The following is a 21966-nucleotide window of genomic DNA, read 5'->3' as shown; positions in this document are numbered from 1 at the left end:
CTAAATGTACTTTCAAGGCACATGCTGAGATCGTAATATGAACAGCAACAGAAGACTGCGATGTGTCATTCTACCCAGTACTTTAACATGTTCTGTCTCTGTTTCCATGGACCTGATTGGGAATTTGGATGACCATCTTTTTGTCGACTAGTGTTACTTTCAAGAAAAATGTTGACTGTTAAGGGGTTAAATGTGCGTGAAATAAGTTAAATGTACTTGTGACTGTGGCAAAAATAAGTTTTTATTTCTGTAATTTTGTATTTTAAAATTCAATTCATAATAGCCTTTTCTTGTAGTAGAAAAATCTTTCTGCCTATATATCAAATTAAATAAATCAGGAAAAAAATATCCTAAATTATTCCTTGTCACAGACATTGAAGCATTTCATATATGCAAACCTAATGGCTTAATTTTCTTATTATTATTCTACTCTGAACGTACATCTTGCTGGAAAATTATGATGACCTATGTGATGCCAGAAATTTGCCAAAGTAGAATGCTTTGTATTAGAGTAACTTGCCCATGAACTTACCCCTCAGATGTTTTATTGCAGAGTGAAGAAAAATGAACGCAGAATACCGATAAGAATTTATTCTAAAGCAGAAAAATAAATTGGTGCTTCTTGTTGTCTTTTTTATTCTCTATCCTAAATTACTTTTAGAGGCACTGTAAAATATCAAGTTATCCCTTCTAACAAAATGAAACAATCGTATTGCACTAAATATAAAACATTAATAAAGTGATGTAAGTAATAATAAAGAGATATGTAGATTATACATTAACTTGCTGAGAAATAAATTAATATGTATTCTCCTCCTTTACTTCTCCTGCCTCTGCGTTGCATTCTTGGCTTCAAACAATAGAAAAGTAGGCAAATTACAGGGAAAAACATGTTTCATGCAATACTTTGATCTGTTTTACAGACCAGAATAATGCATGAAATAAAAGATAGCTCCTGCACCCATCTGCAGTGTGGACAAACACCAGGGTGGAATGGCTCGATTTTTAACATGGCAATCTGAGCCCAGCCTTACTCTTATGTTGAGATTTTAGGAGAGGAATGATACAAAATGAACAACTACATAAATGACATTTTTTATATTTACTTACAGAGATAATAATTTTTATGATTAGGAAGCATTTGAGTTATTTAAAAAACTCGTAGGTATGACCTAGCAAAATTCAAACTTAAAGTGAGTGGCTCTGATTAAATTCAAATTTGCCAAGTCTTGTGGATTCTACTTGGGAAATTTGATTTGTAGAGTTCTCCAGACCCTAGAACATAATATACATACAATATAAATAGGAAAAAACCCTCATGCTCACCTGACTGCTCTCTTCTCTGGCCACTCCTGAAACTCCCTGAACCCCATCTGGCTCTCTGTGCCTCTATTGCACTATTCTCTATCCTGTTCAATTTGTATCAGGACTTCTGGCCATGAGCAAGCCCACAAGGTCATAGTGCAGGCGCAGTGCCCTCTGGGGACTGCTCAGGAGCCATATTGCCAATTTAGAGTGAACATATGGTCATGGCTTCTGACCCCAGGCACAGAAGGTCACTGCTAACATGCATTGTTCTCTGGGACCTACTTGCACTCAGAATTCCTAACTCCAAGTCAACAGAAGTCCAGAGATGTGGTGTAATAGAGGCACAAAAAATCAGGGCAATGGTGGTGTCCGAAGCTTTGATATATGATATTTGTTTCTTTTCAACTTTTTGCCGGCCATTTACTGTTTAGAAATATGGTGTCCACAGTTGGCATTGTGTGATTTTATGCTGAGAATTATAAAAAAAAACCATATTCTACAGAATGCAGATATTTGCAAAATGTGAGTAAAATTAATTACTCTTCAATACATTTGCCCATTTCTGTTTCTAATGTCCCTAGAAAGCTTCTCAGGCCATTTACTGTTTTCTTGAGATCTGCCTGTAATGTCAAGTCTTATTTAGTTTCTTATCAGATTAACATCTTTATTCATGATAATAGTGGTTATTATCAATTCAATAAATATGGACATAGGAATAGATAAAGGAGCTATTGGTTTGGGGGTCAATGTTGGCTGACAGAATTTCTGTGCATTTATTGTTGGATAAAACCAGTATCAGTTATCAGCAGACATTAATAATTTGATATCTTGCTTGTGCTTGCAAAATGGTCAAGTGCTAAAACTATTGGTAATCTATAGGATGACATTTTCTATGAAACAAAGAAAGACTCTCACTTAATTTTGCCATTAGATTCCAGATTAAAAATATGAAAGTCTGTTACCTGTCATATTGCAGTAAACTCGCATTGGTCCTTGTGGTCCACTGCCATCTGGATCAATCCAATAGAAGTCTGATGTATTACCCAGGTGTCTGTAGACTTCACAAGAGAGCTCATACATGGCTGGAACAAAAAAAGTGGTGTTAAATGAGGTGCCTATTCTCATGATATTATATAAAAGCCTGTCTAATTCATCTCACTCCTCGCTACTCCTCCACTTCTCCTCTCTGCAAATCTCTTCACTGGCTCCCATTCCCTCAGTGTATACAGTTCAAATTACTAATACTGACCTACAAAGCCATCCAAAACCTGTCTCCTCCATATATCTCTGAACTAATCTCCCAATATCTTCCCTCACATAATCTCTGGTCCTCCCAAGACCTCCTCCTCTCCTCCACAATTATTCGCTCCTCACCCAACCACCTCCAAGACTTCTCCCGAATATCCCCCATCCTCTGGAATGCTTTGCTCCAACACATCTGACTATCAGCCACATTTGGATCCTTAAGACGGAACCTGAAAACTCACCTCTTCAGAAAAGCCTACATCCTACACTGACCCTGCTGCCTCCTCATCCCTACCGGAGCTACCGCCTCACCATCACCAGAGCCCCTGCAACCCTTTGACCTACTGTCTCCCTCCCACCATCCTGTAAAATGTAAGTCCGCAACGGCAGGGTCCTCGTCCCTCTGTATCAGTCTGTAATTGTTAGTTTGTTTACTGTAAGTGATATATGTAATTTTTATGTAACCCCTTCTCATGTACATCACCATGGAATCAATGGTGCTGTATAAATAAATAAATAAATAAATCATAATAATAATAATAACTAAACCTACAAAGAAAAAATAGGAATAAGGTAAATCTTTGGCATTATTAATACCGTTCGGTCAATGTAAAAATTTAAGGTTGAAATTTCAAAATGATCATTAATAGATGATAGCTTTTTTCACACCACACATATAGACAGTCCTAAACCTTAGTTAACGATGCATCAGTTAGTAATGCATAATAAGGATTTAGTAAGTTCTTGAATCTCAGATTACATAGGGACTTGCCTCATTAAGAAGAAAAAACATAAAGCCAGTAAATTTAATTCTACATTTCCATGTAGAATAAAAGACAAAAGCTTTTTTAAAATTGTCATTTTGAGGGGGAATAAAAGCTTAAAACAATATGTCAGGAGCACTCAGATGTCCTCATTATATTTGATTAGAGAAAGACAATTAGGTACTTTAATTATGTTTAACAATGGTAATGCATAAATTAGTTAAGTAATCATTGAAGTAAATGTATACATTTCAAAAGATGTTAATTTGTGGGATAATACTTTAACTTTTAATTAAAAAATCCACTTGATACATAAATAGTTAAAAAGAAGCTCAGGTTTGGAGCCACTTAAATGATTATATTGTGTTATCTGCAATTATAATTAATATAAAATTATTCCCTATCGGTATTTTTATTAAAAAGCTTCCTTTCTAGCAGAAACAATATATGGTAATATTAATGCTGCTATTTCCTGCAGTTATTGTCAGAAAGGTCAGCCTACTAACCAATCTATTCTGTCATGGACCTTGATCTAAATAAACTAAAGTGAATTGCATATTTCAACAGCATGGCACCGTTTCATTGTGACTTTGTGCATGGTTTTGGTTTTAGGACTTAAGTGTGTGCTCTTTCTTGTGTTTTTAGCTCTATGAATAGCATAGACAAAAGGCAGTGGGGAATATGAGTAGAAACATGGGATTGCTGGTAGCAAATAACATGCTTGTAGTCATTAAAGAGGGACTAAAACCACATAGACTGGTAAAGCACCAATAGACTAAGAAGAATCTTAGACACAATGTCAAGCAGTTAGAAAATTGACAATTGCAGTACAGAAAGGGAGATGAGCAAAAATAAAAAATCTAAAACCTTGCCATTATATTATACTGTACTCACCTACTGATCACCCATTGCCCATGTCCTGGCACTGTCCAGGTCATTCACTGGTCTCTAAGCTTGCACCTCCTGGAGATCAGGCATGTGACTGATGCTGCCAATCACTTGCTAAAGCAGTGACCAACATCCAACTCCTACGACCAGTATTTGGCTGTACAACCTGGATATTACCTGGAGAGGCAAAATTGGGGTGATGGACTTTGCCTTTAACTATTGCTCCTAAGCCTCCCAACCATAGAGAACAAGGAGAGCAGAGCAGCAGTGGCAGATGAGGCAGGAGGATAATAATGGAGTACAGTCAGATAAATTGATTACATGCTCACAGTAGTATGGCTGGCTTACATTACATCTGTATTTTTTATTTTGGAGCTTGCTCCTGATTCCTATTACTCTTCAATAGATGACAATACTTATAATAGAACCATGTTAAATTTTGTTTAAATTTAAATCTTAAATGTTGCAGTAATCGTTTTGCCCAGAGACTCCAGTTTAAAACCCTAACCATGGCATGCAAAGCCACTCACAACCTGTCTTCTCCATACATCTGTTACCTAGTCTCCCAGTACTTACCTGCATGCATCCTCCAATCCTCACAAAACCTCCTTCTCCACTTCTGTTTTATTTCCTCTTCCCACAATCACATACAATATTTTTCCTGTGCACCTTCCCTACTCTGCAACTTTCTACCTCAACATATCATACTGTTAGGGCTAGCGGAACGCACCAAATAATAAGATGGATGTTGTGAATTCTGTGGCAGAGCTCCCTCCTGTGGTCACAAGTGGTACTTCGGCTGATTCTCTCTGTGAGCTTCTGTTTGTGGAGGGAAGTGGTACTGCGGCTTCTGAGTTTCCTCCCTCAGGTGATCTGGTGAGGTCGTTAGGTGCTTCTCTACTTAACTCCACCTAATGCTTTGATCCTGGCTTCCTGTCAATGTTCCAGTGTTGTATAATGAAAAGAACCTAGCACTCAACTTGATGCTTTTAGTGCATAATTTATTGTAGTAGTACCCAAACGTTTCGGTCCTTCATAACGGACCTTCATCAGTAAACTACATGTGAGAAAATAAAAAATATAAACAACCAAACATAAACCAAAAGAAAAGATAAACTATACAAAACAAAGTATATACATGAAGTGTTTGATACAGAAACAGCATCGATATAAAATACAGGTCAAATGTATAAATGGAATATAGGCTGAGGAGAGGTACACCGAATATCGAGGCATAGAAGGTTCCACTATTAGAAATGGGAGAAGACAGCCAGAAATCGTGAAAAAAAAGGGTGAAGTACATACCGTACTAGTAAGTGGAAAATGAGACCATAGGGTCATGGGGCACTAAAAGAGCAGCGTCTGGGGATATAGGAAAAACCTATTAAAGATTCACATGAGCCCATGTGACATTAGTGGGGGGATATAATACAAAACATACCTTTAGAGTAAGGCCGGATAGGTATGGTAATACTGCGAAACACAATGAGGCTAATTACATACCGGGGTGTAGTAGATAGGGCCCAGGCAGCGCAAGTGCTATAATTACCTAGTTTAGCAGAGTAGAGTGAAGCCGCTGACAGACGGGGTGTCCACCGCTGGTCTGGTCAGGAAACGAAGGAACCGCCGCTACATGTGCGGAGGGCGGGACCGATCACAGCCCGATGGCCAATCTGCGGCCACGGTGATGGCCGGAAGTGACGTCGCGCAAGTTGTAAGAGAGTGTGCGGTTATGGAAGGGGTATGTGCGCCGTAACACCCGGAAATGACGCCACGTTGTCATGGTGATAGAGCGATACAGAGGGGCGGCTACAGAGGAGCACAGAGAATAGCGCCGACCAAGTATCTATATCTAACAGTACTCTAGTAGGGGGAAATGAAGAGAAAGACCCAGGAGGGAGGGTTCCAGAAGGTCACAGTAAAAAGAAGTCAGGTACACAAGTAGCGTAGAAATGAAGTGCCTAGCGGAGATTCCGTGACTGGTGAGAGGTCTCCGTGGTGATGGTGCTCCTATAGCGTAGCAAATAGCCATGTGACAAACTAGGCAAGGTGCGTGTAGCAGACTTAATCCAGTGTGTATACGGGTGGTACGACAAGATCTCAGTACAGGCGACTCTAGGTAAAAGAGAGAAAGAGTCAGTTATCGAGATACAGTATATATACGGTACATTGTATTGAAATCAGTAGCAATAAAGTTATAGAAGTCCATAACAACCTGTAGGAAAAACAACAACATAATAAAACATTATATGAACATGCCATAGGCATGGGATGGACTAGCTACCCTGGTTGGAGTAAAAAGCCAGATGTGTATGTACCTGTCTGGATCACTTCTCAGAGAAAGGAGGCCAAGTCATAGTCCCTATTGAGTCCCATGGGATGGAGGGTTTCTAACGTGTGAATCCAAAATGCCTCCCTCCGTTTAAGACGGGCAACCCGGTCTCCACCACGACGAATAGGGGGGACGTGTTCAATAACTTGAAACTGTAACTGTGAGACATTGTGGCCATGATTATTGAAATGAAGGGGGATGGGTAACAACAAATTCTTACAGCGAATCGTGGACTTGTGTTTAGAGACACGATCTCGTATAGTTTGCGTAGTCTCACCTACATATAAAAGTCCACAGGGACATTTGATCAGGTATATAACCCAGGAAGAAGCGCAGGTGAAGGGGGCGCCCTCGTCATCATGAATAGGTCAGATTACCTCGACGAAATTAAACGTCAATTAGACAACTCTACGGTCTATGTTAAATTACAATGTGACCCCTTAGCCACCATCCGGGAGGTCATCTCAGACACGCTCTTGAAACATACTGAACGGGGAGTGTTAGACCCCAAAACACGGGAATTTCTCACCAATGCACACCCGATTACTCCAGTATTCTATACCATACCTAAAATCCATAAGAATTTGGAAAAACCCCCAGGGAGGCCTATAGTCGCCTCAACCGACTCCATCCTCTCTCCTTTGGCTATCTATTTGGAAAAGATTCTTACCCCATTGATAAGGTCATCCCGGTCCTTCATCCTGGACACAGGATCCTTCCTCAACATTCTTAAGGATATAGGACCCATTCCCTCACACTCCATACTGGTAACTATGGATGTAAAAGACTTATATACTTCTATTCCTCACATAGAAGGTATTAATGCGGTCCATAAACTTCTGACTCACTCTGGCTTTCTACCGGATCAGATTAACTTATGTATTGATTTGTTGACTATCATTCTTACCCGTAATTATTTTCTATTTCAGGATGACTTCTATCTACAAATCCGTGGTACCGCGATGGGCTCCAACGTAGCACCCCCATATGCTAATTGCTACATGGCCGACTTTGAGGAGAGCCTGATATACTCCCATCCTCTATTTCGTGACAACGTTATCGTCTGGAGATGTTACATCGACGATGTGTTTTGCATATGGGGGGGCTCGTTGGAAGCCCTCGCGTCCTTCTTTGATTGGCTCAACACAGCTTGGCCGGGTATTTCTTTCACCATGTCACATAACACCTCACAAATCAATTTTCTGGACACAATGGTCATTCTCCAACCTGATGGCTCCATCACCACTGACCTATATACTAAAAGCACCGACCGTAACTGTTTGTTACACTACACGAGCTTCCACCCTCCTGCCACCAAGAATTCGGTGCCCAAATCTCAATTTCATCGGGTCAAAAAAATTGTATCTGATACTGAGCTTAGACCAGTCCGCCTTCAGGAAATGGCCACCAAATTTGCCCAACGGGGTTACCCGCCATCGTTATTAGAAAAAGCCGCTGCTCCCTCACCCCCACGACCTAATAGAGCCTCTAATCGTATCCCATTTGTCCATTCATATCACCCTTTTGCATACATATTACATAGGTCCATACGTCAGAATTGGCACCTTTTGTCAAAGGCATACCCTCACGTAGTCGAGTTTCAAAACCCGTTCCTCCCTTGTTTCAAACGCCCACCCAACCTGAGGGACTCTTTGGTACGGGCGGATTTGGGATCAAGTACTCCCTCCCTCCGCCAACGATTTCTACAGGGTCCACGTACAGGGACGTTCCCGTGCCTCAATTGCTCACAATGCCACAACGTCTTGAAAGGCTCCTCCTTCCACCACCCCCGCTCAGGAAAAACATACAGTATTCCAGGCTATTTCACCTGCGCTTCTTCCTGGGTTATATACCTGATCAAATGTCCCTGTGGACTTTTATATGTAGGTGAGACTACGCAAACTATACGAGATCGTGTCTCTAAACACAAGTCCACGATTCGCTGTAAGAATTTGTTGTTACCCATCCCCCTTCATTTCAATAATCATGGCCACAATGTCTCACAGTTACAGTTTCAAGTTATTGAACACGTCCCCCCTATTCGTCGTGGTGGAGACCGGGTTGCCCGTCTTAAACGGAGGGAGGCATTTTGGATTCACACGTTAGAAACCCTCCATCCCATGGGACTCAATAGGGACTATGACTTGGCCTCCTTTCTCTGAGAAGTGATCCAGACAGGTACATACACATCTGGCTTTTTACTCCAACCAGGGTAGCTAGTCCATCCCATGCCTATGGCATGTTCATATAATGTTTTATTACGTTGTTGTTTTTCCTACAGGTTGTTATGGACTTCTATAACTTTATTGCTACTGATTTCAATACAATGTACCGTATATATACTGTATCTTGATAACTGACTCTTTCTCTCTTTTACCTAGAGTCGCCTGTACTGAGATCTTGTTGTACCACCCGTATACACACTGGATCAAGTCTGCTACACGCACCTTGCCTAGTTTGTCACATGGCTATTTGCTACGCTATAGGAGCACCATCACCACGGAGACCTCTCACCAGTCACGGAATCTCCGCTAGGCACTTCATTTCTACGCTACTTGTGTACCTGACTTCTTTTTACTGTGACCTTCTGGAACCCTCCCTCCTGGGTCTTTCTCTTCGTTTCCCCCTACTAGAGTACTGTTAGATATAGATACTTGGTCGGCGCTATTCTCTGTGCTCCTCTGTAGCCGCCCCTCTGTATCGCTCTATCACCATGACAACGTGGCATCATTTCCGGGTGTTACGGCGCACATACCCCTACCATAACCGCACACTCTCTTACAACTTGCGCGACGTCACTTCCGGCCATCACCGCGGCCGCTGATTGGCCATCGGGCTGTGATCGGTCCCGCCCTCCGCACATGTAGCGGCGGTTCCTTCGTTTCCTTAAAAGACCAGCGGTGGACACCGCGTCTGTCAGCGGCTTCACTCTACTCTGCTAAACTAGGTAATTATAGCACTTGCGCTGCCTGGGCCCTATCTACTACACCCCGGTATGTAATTAGCCTCATTGTGTTTCGCAGTATTACCATACCTATCCGGCCTTACTCTAAAGGTATGTTTTGTATTATATCCCCCCACTAATGTCACATGGGCTCATGTGAATCTTTAATAGGTTTTTCCTATATCCCCAGACGCTGCTCTTTTAGTGCCCCATGACCCTATGGTCTCATTTTCCACTTACTAGTACGGTATGTACTTCACCCTTTTTTTTCACGATTTCTGGCTGTCTTCTCCCATTTCTAATAGTGGAACCTTCTATGCCTCGATATTCGGTGTACCTCTCCTCAGCGTATATTCCATTTATACATTTGACCTGTATTTTATATCGATGCTGTTTCTGTATCAAACACTTCATGTATATACTTTGTTTTGTATAGTTTATCTTTTCTTTTGGTTTATGTTTGGTTGTTTATATTTTTTATTTTCTCACATGTAGTTTACTGATGAAGGTCCGTTATGAAGGACCGAAACGTTTGGGTACTACTACAATAAATTATGCACTAAAAGCATCAAGTTGAGTGCTAGGTTCTTTTCATTATACTGTCTAAAGGTGTGGGAACCTAACCTTAGCACCATTTCACCAGTAGTGCATACGGTTATTTTGTTTAATGTTCCAGTGTTGGACTTGCTTTTCCCTGGATCATTCCTGTGGCCTGCTGCTCTGCATAGCTAAGTTCTTCTTTGCTATTTGTTTGCTATTTTTTCTGTCCAGCTTGTCTATTTTGTTGCTGGAAGCTCTGGGACGCAAAGGGTGTACCTCCGTGCCGTTAGTTCGGTACGGAGGGTCTTTTTGCCCCTTTGCGTGGTTTTCTTTAGGGTTTTGTGTAGACCGCAAAGTTACCTTTTCTATCCTCGATCTGTTAGGAAAGTCGGGCCTCACTTTGCTGAATCTATTTCATCTCTACGTTTGTCTTTTCATCTTAACTCACAGTCATTATATGTGGGGGGCTGCCTTTTCCTTTGGGGTATTTCTCTGAGGCAAGGTAGGCTTATTTTCTATCTTCAGGCTAGTTAGTTTCTCAGGCTGTGCCCAGTTGCATAGGCAGAGTTAGGCGCAATCCACGGCTGCCTCTAGTGTTGTTTGGAGAGGATTAGGGATTGCGGTCTGCAGAGTTCCCACGTCTCAGAGCTCGTTCTATGATTTTGGGTTATTGTCAGATCACTGTATGTGCTCTGACCGCTATGTCCATTGTAGTACTGAATTGCCTTTCATAACAGTACAGGAAGCCCAAAGTACTAATGATTCTCAATAGAGGGAAAAAAGAAGTTCTGAGACCATTTTTTTTTTCTTTGCACTGTGTTTTGCCTTTTTTTTCCCCTAGACATTTGGGTGGTTCAGTACACAGGTGTAGCGAAGGACATTAGAAATCTGTCTTCATTTGTGGATCAGCTCTCGGCAAGAGTACAAAAGATTCAAGACACTATTGATCAGAAAGCTATGTTGGAACCAAGAATTCCTATTCCTGATTTGTTTTTTGGAGATAGAACTAAGTTTCTGAGTTTCAAAAATAATTGTAAATTATTTCTGGCCTTGAAACCTCGCTCCTCTGGTGATCCAGTTCAACAGGTTTTGATTGTTATTTCTTTTTTGCGCGGCGACCCTCAGGACTGGGCATTTTCTCTTGCGCCAGGAGATCCTGCATTGAGTAATATCGATGCGTTTTTCCTGGCGCTCGGATTGCTGTACGATGAACCTAATTCAGTGGATCAGGCAGAGAAAAATTTGCTGGCTCTTTGTCAGGGTCAGGATGAGATAGAGGTATATTGTCAGAAATTTAGAAAGTGGTCCAAGCTCACTCAATGGAATGAATCTGCGCTGGCAGCTATGTTCAGAAAGGGTCTCTCTGAAGCCCTTAAGGATGTCATGGTGGGATTTCCTATGCCTGCTGGTTTGAATGAGTCTATGTCTTTGGCCTTTCAGATCGGTCGACGCTTGCGTGAGCGTAAATCTGTGCACCATTTGGCGGTATTACCTGAGCTTAAACCTGAGCCTATGCAGTGCGATAGGACTTTGACCAGAGTTAAACGGCAAGAACACAGACGTCTGAATGGGCTGTGTTTCTACTGTGGTGATTCCACTCATGCTATCTCTGATTGTCCTAAGCGCACTAAGCGGTTCGCTAGGTCTGCCATCATTGGTACGGTACAGTCAATATTTCTTCTGTCCGTTACCTTGATCTGCTCTTTGTCATCTTATTCTGTCATGGCATTTGTGGATTCAGGCGCTGCCCTGAATTTGATGGACTTGGAGTATGCTAAGCGTTGTGGGTTTCTCTTAGAGCCCTTGCAGTGTCCTATTCCATTGAGAGGAATTGATGCCACGCCTTTGGCCAAGAATAAGCCTCAATACTGGACCCAGCTGACCATGTGCATGGCTCCTGCACATCAGGAGGTTATTCGCTTTCTGGTGTTGCATAATCTGCATGATGTGGTCGTGTTGGGGTTGCCATGGTTACAAGCCCATAATCCAGTATTAGATTGGAAATCCATGTCGGTGTCCAGCTGGGGTTGTCAGGGGGTACATGGTGATGTTCCATTTCTGTCAATTTCGTCATCCACCCCTTCTGAGGTTCCAGAGTTTTTGTCTGATTACCGGGATGTATTTGATGAGCCCAAGTCCGATGCCCTACCTCCGCATAGGGATTGTGATTGTGCTATCAATTTGATTCCTGGTAGTAAATTCCCAAAAGGTCGACTGTTTAATTTATCCGTGCCTGAGCACGCCGCTATGCGCAGTTATGTGAAGGAACCCTGGAGAAGGGGCATATTCGCCCGTCATCGTCACCATTAGGAGCAGGGTTCTTTTTTGTAGCCAAGAAGGATGGTTCGCTGAGACCTTGTATAGATTACCGCCTTCTAAATAAGATCACGGTTAAATTTCAGTACCCCTTGCCATTGTTATCTGATTTGTTTGCTCGGATTAAGGGGGCTAGTTGGTTCACCAAGATAGATCTTCGTGGTGCGTATAATCTGGTGCGAATCAGGCGAGGAGATGAATGGAAAACTGCATTTAATACGCCTGAGGGTCATTTTGAGTATCTAGTGATGCCGTTCGGACTTGCCAATGCTCCATCTGTGTTTCAGTCCTTTATGCATGACATCTTCCGAGAGTACCTGGATAAATTCCTGATTGTGTACTTGGATGACATTTTGATCTTCTCGGATGATTGGGAGTCTCATGTGAAGCAGGTCAGAACAGTTTTTCAGGTCCTGCGTGCTAATTCTTTGTTTGTGAAGGGATCAAAGTGTCTCTTTGGTGTGCAGAAGGTTTCATTTTTGGGGTTCATCTTTTCCCCTTCTACTATCGAGATGGATCCTGTTAAGGTCCAAGCCATCCATGATTGGACTCAGCCGACATCTCTGAAAAGTCTGCAAAAGTTCCTGGGCTTTGCTAATTTTTATCGTCGCTTCATCTGCAATTTTTCTAGTATTGCCAAACCATTGACCGATTTGACCAAGAAGGGTGCTGATTTGGTCAATTGGTCTTCTGCTGCTGTGGAAGCTTTTCAAGACTTGAAGCGTCGTTTTTGTTCTGCCCCTGTGTTGTGTCAACCAGATGTTTCTCTTCCGTTCCAGGTCGAGGTTGATGCTTCTGAAATTGGAGCAGGGGCTGTTTTGTCGCAGAGAGGTTCTGATTGCTCAGTGATGAAACCATGCGCTTTTTTTTCCAGGAAGTTTTCGCCTGCTGAGCGAAATTATGATGTGGGCAACCGAGAGTTGCTGGCCATGAAGTGGGCATTCGAGGAGTGGCGTCATTGGCTTGAAGGAGCTAAGCATCGCGTGGTGGTATTGACTGATCATAAGAGCTTGACTTATCTTGAGTCTGCTAAGCGGTTGAATCCTAGACAGGCTCGTTGGTCGCTGTTTTTTGCCCGTTTTGACTTTGTGATTTCGTACCTTCCGGGCTCTAAAAATGTGAAGGCGGATGCTCTGTCTAGGAGTTTTGTGCCCGACTCTCCGGGTTTGTCTGAGCCGGCGGGTATCCTCAAGGAAGGAGTAATTGTGTCTGCCATCTCCCCTGATTTGCGGCGGGTGCTGCAAAAATTTCAGGCTAATAAACCTGATCGTTGTCCAGCGGAGAGACTGTTTGTCCCTGATAGGTGGACCAATAAAGTTATCTCTGAGGTTCATTGTTCGGTGTTGGCTGGTCATCCTGGAATCTTTGGTACCAGAGAGTTGGTGGCTAGATCCTTTTGGTGGCCGTCTCTGTCGCGGGATGTGCGTGTTTTTGTGCAGTCCTGTGGGATTTGTGCTCGGGCTAAGCCCTGCTGTTCTCGTGCCAGTGGGTTGCTTTTGCCCTTGCCGGTCCCGAAGAGGCCTTGGACACATATCTCTATGGATTTTATTTCTGATCTTCCTGTTTCTCAAAAGATGTCAGTCATTTGGGTGGTCTGTGATCGCTTTTCTAAGATGGTCCATCTGGTACCCTTGTCTAAATTGCCTTCCTCCTCTGATTTGGTGCCATTGTTCTTCCAGCATGTGGTTCGTTTACATGGCATTCCAGAGAATATCGTTTCTGACAGAGGTTCCCAGTTTGTTTCAAGGTTTTGGCGAGCCTTTTGTGGTAGGATGGGCATTGACTTGTCTTTTTCCTCGGCTTTCCATCCTCAGACTAATGGCCAGACCGAACGAACCAATCAGACCTTGGAAACATATCTGAGATGCTTTGTTTCTGCCGATCAGGATGACTGGGTGTCCTTTTTGCCTTTGGCTGAGTTCGCCCTTAATAATCGGGCCAGCTCGGCTACCTTGGTTTCACCATTTTTCTGCAATTCTGGGTTCCATCCTCGTTTCTCTTCAGGACAGGTTGAGTCTTCGGACTGTCCTGGTGTGGATACTGTGGTGGACAGGTTGCAGCAGATTTGGACTCATGTAGTGGACAATTTGACCTTGTCCCAGGAGAAGGCTCAACGTTTCGCTAATCGCAGACGCCGTGTGGGTCCCCGACTTCGTGTTGGGGATCTGGTTTGGTTATCTTCTCTTCATATTCCTATGAAGGTTTCCTCTCCTAAGTTTAAACCTCGTTTCATTGGTCCGTATAGGATTTCTGAGGTTCTTAATCCTGTGTCTTTTCGTCTGACCCTTCCAGATTCTTTTTCCATACATAACGTATTCCATAGGTCATTGTTGCGGAGATATGTGGCACCTATGGTTCCATCTGTTGATCCTCCTGCCCCGGTTTTGGTGGAGGGGGAATTGGAGTATATTGTGGAGAAGATTTTGGATTCTCGTGTTTCTAGACGGAAACTCCAGTATCTGGTTAAATGGAAGGGTTATGCTCAGGAAGATAATTCCTGGGTTTTTGCCTCTGATGTCCATGCTCCCGATCTTGTTCGTGCCTTTCATGTGGCTCATCCTGGTCAGCCTGGGGGCTCTGGTGAGGGTTCGGTGACCCCTCCTCAAGGGGGGGTACTGTTGTGAATTCTGTGGCAGAGCTCCCTCCTGTGGTCACAAGTGGTACTTCGGCTGATTCTCTCTGTGAGCTTCTGTTTGTGGAGGGAAGTGGTACTGCGGCTTCTGAGTTTCCTCCCTCAGGTGATCTGGTGAGGTCGTTAGGTGCTTCTCTACTTAACTCCACCTAATGCTTTGATCCTGGCTTCCTGTCAATGTTCCAGTGTTGGACTTGCTTTTCCCTGGATCATTCCTGTGGCCTGCTGCTCTGCATAGCTAAGTTCTTCTTTGCTATTTGTTTGCTGTTTTTTCTGTCCAGCTTGTCTAATTTGTTGCTGGAAGCTCTGGGACGCAAAGGGTGTACCTCCGTGCCGTTAGTTCGGTACGGAGGGTCTTTTTGCCCCTTTGCGTGGTTTTCTTTGGGGTTTTGTGTAGACCGCAAAGTTACCTTTTCTATCCTCGATCTGTTAGGAAAGTCGGGCCTCACTTTGCTGAATCTATTTCATCTCTACGTTTGTCTTTTCATCTTAACTCACAGTCATTATATGTGGGGGGCTGCCTTTTCCTTTGGGGTATTTCTCTGAGGCAAGGTAGGCTTATTTTCTATCTTCAGGCTAGTTAGTTTCTCAGGCTGTGCCCAGTTGCATAGGCAGAGTTAGGCGCAATCCACGGCTGCCTCTAGTGTTGTTTGGAGAGGATTAGGGATTGCGGTCTGCAGAGTTCCCACGTCTCAGAGCTCGTTCTATGATTTTGGGTTATTGTCAGATCACTGTATGTGCTCTGACCGCTATGTCCATTGTAGTACTGAATTGCCTTTCATAACAGATGGAATAAGGTGCGTTCGCAGCCCGGGGTCCACCGTGCAGAGATGGAACCTGCTGCCAAGTAATGACGGACTATATGGCTGTACAATGTGAATACACACACGGGTTAACTTTACCCTATGTGAATGAAGCGAACCCTGTTGTGTCACAGGGCCGCAGTACCGCACGTAACAAAACTAATAATTAAATAGCATGAGAGTGCGAACTGTGCCGTACTGGCGGAAGCCACTAACCACCCTGACTTGGGTTAAAGAAGCGCTCTAATGGCGCGTGGCACCGTACTGGAGGTCACAGCAGTAGGCGCTGTTTCGTGTGTTAATGCTGTGAGTTCAGCGCTAGATTGCAGCCATACACCTTACGCGAACAGTCATACGCAAGGGATGGGTTTTTTAAGGAACGACTTGCACTCATCAACACACACACGATTACAATTGTACACTAGCGCATGGTCGTGCGGTCATGCGAAGCTTATATAGATGCAGCATCTATAGGACCTTCCAATAAAGGACCAATGGGAAGCTGCCACAGAAGTTTAGCACCTTCATGACCTTCCTGGAGGACCAATGGGAACCGCTGCAGCATCTGATCATGTGACCCTCGATCTCCAATGGGAGATCTCACCCTGGGCATGCTCAGAAGGGAAAAAGCAGGTCTTAGTCCCAAAAGCGTCTGCTCGCCGCTGCCCAGCACTAGCTTCAATGGCAGAAGCAGGAAAAACAACAGTAACCCTATGCACAGAGTGAGACTGAGCAAGACGCTGGGACCAATGTCTCCACTGAGCAGACTCCACTGCGGCTGGAGAAGAATGGGAGACCGCAGCAGAGATGGTTCGAGATTCCCCCTGTGCAGAGGCGGGAACTCGACACCTAACATCATACTTTTGCAAATCTTCAAAATGAATCTGAAGACCCACCTCTTCCAACAAGCCTACAATCTGCAGTAACCTTTGTTCCACCATACCACTGCACAACCAGCTGTATCCTCAACTACTGTATCCCACACCCATCCCTTGTAGACTGTGAGCCCTCACGGGCAGGACCCCCTTTCCCACTGTACCAGTTGATGGCTTGTTTGGTTTGAGAATATTGTACTTGTTTTTTATTATGTATACTCCTTTTCACATATAATGTGCCATGGAATAAATGGCACTATAATAATAAAATACTAATAATTAGCGTCCACATGTTTGAAATTTCTGTAGCGATGAGAAACTGCATAGTTAAGGTGATGCGTGTGGCTAGAAGCAAGAGCTGGGCACAATGCATGGGCACTACTATGTACTGGACACAACAACGTACTGGACACTGCAATGTGTGGGCACTACAATGGCAGATTTGCAATGTGCATTCAGCAATATTCATTGCTGCTTGTTTCTAGAAAACACTTGTGGAGTCAAAATCATCGCTACTCCTGTAAATAGCTTCCCAGAGGCGTGGAATTTCCAAGATGGGTCACGTGAGGTGGGTTTCTACTCTTCTGGTACTTAGAGGCTCTGTATATGAAGCCTACAAATTTGTTCTTCAAGATCCAAATAGCGATTCTTCACTCCTGAGTCTGATTGCGTGGCTAAGCAGCTCTGTACAGCCAGATGGGGTATTGCCACAATGAGCAGAAATTGTTTTGACAAATTTTGATGCTATTTTCCCCATTTTTCCACATGAAAATGTAAAATCTGGGGCTAAAACACAATTCTTGTAGTAAAAGTTCAATTATTTTTACTTCACTGTCCTATGGTATAAAATTCTGTGACATATCTGTCTCATATGATCACTGCACCCTTCAATTAATTCATTGAGAGATGTAGTTTGTAAAATGGGGTCACATATGGGGGTTACGCTGTTCTGGCACCTTAGGGGCTCTGCCAATGTGATATAGCACCTCCAAACTATTCCATCAAAATCTGAACTCCAATATAGTACGCCTTCCTTACTGAGCTTTGCACTGCACTTCAAAAGTAGGTTTTGACCACATATGGAATATTGGCACACTCAGGAGAAAATGTATAACAAATTGTATGGTACATTTTCTCCTATTATCTTATTTTAAAATTGAAAACTTGGATCCAAAACAACATTTTAGTGGATAAAAGGAAATGTTCCATTCACTCAGCCCAAAGTTAAACAATTCTGTGAATCGCCTGATGGTTAAAATTGCTCACTGCATCCCTAGATGAATTCCTCTAGAAGTATATATTTCAAAATGAGGTCATTTATGGGGGTTTCTGCTGTTTAGACATGTCAGGGGCTCTTCAAATGTGATAGGCGTCCACAATCTATTTCAGCCAAAATTGCACTCCAGAATTTATTTGGTGATTCTTCCCTTACGAGCCCTGTCGTGTACCCAAACAGTAGTTTTGCAACACATATGGGCTACTGGTATACTCAGGAGAAATCACACAACAGAATTTGGTGTCCATTTTCTCCTGTTATTCTTGTGAAAAGGAAAAACTCGGGGCTAAAATAACATTTTCGCAGGAAAAAGTTATTTTGTCATAATCACAGCTCAACGTCATAAAATTCTGCACAGCATAACCATACCTCTAGATACTTTCCTTGAGGGGTGTAATTTCCACAGTGGGGTCACTTATTGGGGATTTACCCTGTTTAGGCATATTATAGGCTCTGAAAAATGGATATGGCTATCTATGCCAGTGTTGCGCTCCAAGTTAAATGGGGCTTCTTCCTTTATGAGCCTTGCTGTGATATCAGTATCCTCAGGAAATCTGCACAACAAATGTCTATTTTCTCCTGTTTAGGGTTGAGCGACTTTTCTTTTTATAGGATCAGGTCGGGTTTCACGAAACCCGACTTTTTCAAAAGTTGGGTCGAGTGAAATCGGCCGATCCTATAGAAAAGTCAGGGTCGGGGTCGGCCGAAACCCGAAACCCAATGCAGTGCATTGGATTTCTAATGGTTCCCAGGGTCTGAAGGAGAGGAAACTCTCCTTCAGGCCCTGGGATCCATATTTAAGTGTAAAATAAAGAATCAAAATAAAAAATATTGATATACTTACCCTCGGACGCGCCCTGGTTCTCACCGGCAGCCTTCCTTCCTAAGAATGAGCGCCTGAAGGACCTTCGATGACGTCGCGGCTTGTAATTGGTCGCGTGAGCGGTCACATGGGCGTCACGTGACCAATTACCAGCCGCTAAATCATCTAAGGTCCTTCAGGCGCTGATTCTTAGGAAGGAAGGCTGCGGGTTAGAACCAGGGCGCGTCCGAGGGTGAGTATATTAGGAATATACTCACCCTCGGACGCGCCCTCGGATGCTTCCTTCCTAAGAATTAGCACCTGAAGGACCTTAGATGACGTCGCGGCTTGTGATTGGTTGCGTGACCGCCCATGTGACCGCTCACGCGACCAATCACAAGCCGCGACGTCATCGAAGGCCCTTCAGGTGCTCATTCTTAGGAAGGAAGGCTGCCGGTGAGAACCAGGGCGCGTCCGAGGGTGAGTATATCAATTTTTTTTTTATTTTATTCTTTATTTTACACTTAAATATGAATTCCGATACTGATTCCCGATATCTTAAACATATTGGAACTCGGTATCGGAATTCCGATTCCAGATCAGAAGATCGCCAACCTCATGGCCGACGCCACATAGGGGTCGGGTCGGGTTTCATGAAACCCGACTTTGCCAAAAGTCGGCGACTTCTGAATCTGGCCGACCCGTTTCGCTCAACCCTACTCCTGTTACCACAAATTTACATAGTAGGAAATACCAAAATATAACAAAACTAATACGTGCCAACGAACATACAAATTGTGAAATATAGGAATTGTTAAAAAAATTGTCAAAAAAAATTCACATTCATAAAAGATAATTGCTTTATTTATGCAATAAAAATACAACACATGATAAATAATAAAGGGGGAACCGGGAAAAGGGTAGGAAAGGTTAAAAGAAGGAAAGGGAAGGGACGCGTGTTGGTGGATTGGGACATGGGGTGTTCAACTTGGTCAGTATGAATATGCAATTTCAGCCTGTGATTTATCTATATACATATCAGATGATCAACTTATCAGGATTTAATATAAACTTCACATTGAGCCTGACCCTTTTCATACATCACTTGTGAGTGACTATACTCTCTATAGGTCAAATGAGGCTTATGCAATTGGGTTTTGTGCAAAATTAAATTAATTACTACTTACATATGTATATATAGTTATCTGTAAACTCATACTGCCCCTCTTGGGATGATAATACTTGCATCTATTTGGAATAATTATACACATGATTAGGCAGATACATACCCATCATTCAATAATCATGGTACAAAAATACCTTTCAATGGAGTTTATTCTTTGCAGGTTGAATTTGATTGATTTTGTAGTATTTAATTATACTTGTGATCATCTTCATTTGTTATGCATTGATATGACATATAGTTTTTCACATATAATACAGTATATGTTATTCTATCATCTTATATTGAATTACTGTCAACATCTTTATTATGTATTTTTGTGGTGCTCCCCCGTCCGCTTTCCCCTTTTTCTTATAACCTTTCCTACCCTTTTCCTGGTTCCCCCTTTTTTTATTTATCATGTTTTGTATTTTTATATTGTATAAATTAAGCAATTAGCTTTTGTGAATTTTTTTTTGACCAATTCTTTGAAGAATTCTTATAAGTTCACATTTTATCCTGTTACCTTGATAAGAGAGACCGATAAGATCATACAGAAAATGATTACGTTATTGCTGCTAAAGGTGATTTTACCAGTTATTGATTCATGGGGTGTACTTAATTTTTCACATCACACACTGCTTCTGCATTTTGGCCTTATTTTCAATGGCGCTTCTTCCTTTCCGAGCCCTGTCGTGCGCCCAAACAGTGGTTCCCCCCCACATATGGGGTATTGGCGTACTCAGGACAAATTGTACAATAACTTTTGGGGTCCAGTTTCTCCTTTTACCCTTGGGGAAAAAAATGTTGCTAAAAGATCATTTTTGTGACTAAAAAGTTAAATGTTCATTTTTTTCTTGCATGTTGCTTCTGCTGCTGTGAAGCACCTGAAGGGTTAATAAACTTCTTGAAAGTGGTTTTGAGCACCTTGAAGGGTGCAGTTTTTAGAATGGTGTCACTTTTAGGTATTTTCAGCCATATAGACCACTCAAACTGACTTCAAATGTGAGGTGGTTCCTAAAAAAATGGTTTTGTAAATTTTGTTGTTAAAATGAGAAATTGCTGGTCAAATTTTAACCCTTATAACTTCTTAGCAAAAAAAAATATTTGCTTCCAAATTTGTGCTGATGTAAAGTAGACATCTGGGAAATGTTATTTATTAACTATTTTGTGTCACATAACCCTCTCGTTTAACAGAATAAAAATTAAAAATTTGGAAATTTTCAAAATTTTTGCCAAAATTCTATTTTTTTCACAAATAAACGCAAAAATTATCGACCTAAATTTACCACTAACATGAAACCCAATATGTCACGGTTCACAAAAAAAATCTCGAAATCGCTAGGATCAGTTGAAGCGTTCCTGAGTAATTGCCTCATAAAGGGACACTGGTCAGAATTGCAAAAACCGGCCAGGTCATTAAGGTCAAAATTAACTGGGTCATGAAGGGGTTAAATATTTCAACAAGAGTGTTGACAACCCCCTTGACAAAGCATTACAGGAAATGAGCATAGGGTGAAGGCATCTACCTATGTTCTGAGCATTTGTTAGAATTATTACCTGTTGATAATGTTATGAATAGGTAATTTTATTATTTATTGTATTCAACAGTACATCTTCTACTGCTCAGACCGGGTAGCCTATTATTCTTTCAATCCATCAGTCATTAGGCTTGGCAGATAGCACTAAATAAAATATTAAAATAAAGTGCAATCACAACCCAGGGTCCACCGTGCAGAGTAGAACCCTGCTACTAGTGTGAATAATCACAGAACACAACAACAAGCTTTCCTTGAACAAACTGAGTTTATCGCCACTCAGTGAAAATGGAACACTGAGTACCAAGCTCAGTTATTTCACCGAGAAGAGGTATGGCACAAGTATGTGAAGTGCTATACCCTGTTAGTGTCACAGGGAAAATAGCACACAGATTGGGCTAGCTCTGCAACTAATTGGTGCTAACTGCACACACGAATGAAGCAGATGCTGAGCCAAAAGAGCTCTTTGATGCTAGGTACAATACCTTCTCGCTTTCACTGAGAAGTATAGCATAAGGGTTGAGCTTGCTCTGTAAATGAA

At 42.4% G+C, this 21966-nt stretch overlaps 1 protein-coding gene across 1 annotated transcript in view; it reads right to left on the bottom strand.

Moving 5' to 3' along the window:
- The window catches only part of LOC138642148 (contactin-associated protein-like 2), a 313870-nt gene that overhangs the window by 50166 nt on the left and 241738 nt on the right, over positions 1-21966 (bottom strand). The window contains exon 3 of the mRNA XM_069730103.1: positions 2271-2390. Coding sequence (XP_069586204.1) covers positions 2271-2390 — 120 coding nt within the window. The remainder of the gene's footprint in view (positions 1-2270; positions 2391-21966) is intronic.

Source organism: Ranitomeya imitator, chromosome 6 (genome assembly GCF_032444005.1).
Source record: "Ranitomeya imitator isolate aRanImi1 chromosome 6, aRanImi1.pri, whole genome shotgun sequence".
NCBI lineage: Eukaryota > Metazoa > Chordata > Amphibia > Anura > Dendrobatidae > Ranitomeya > Ranitomeya imitator.
This window is presented reverse-complemented; position numbering and strand designations above follow the sequence as displayed.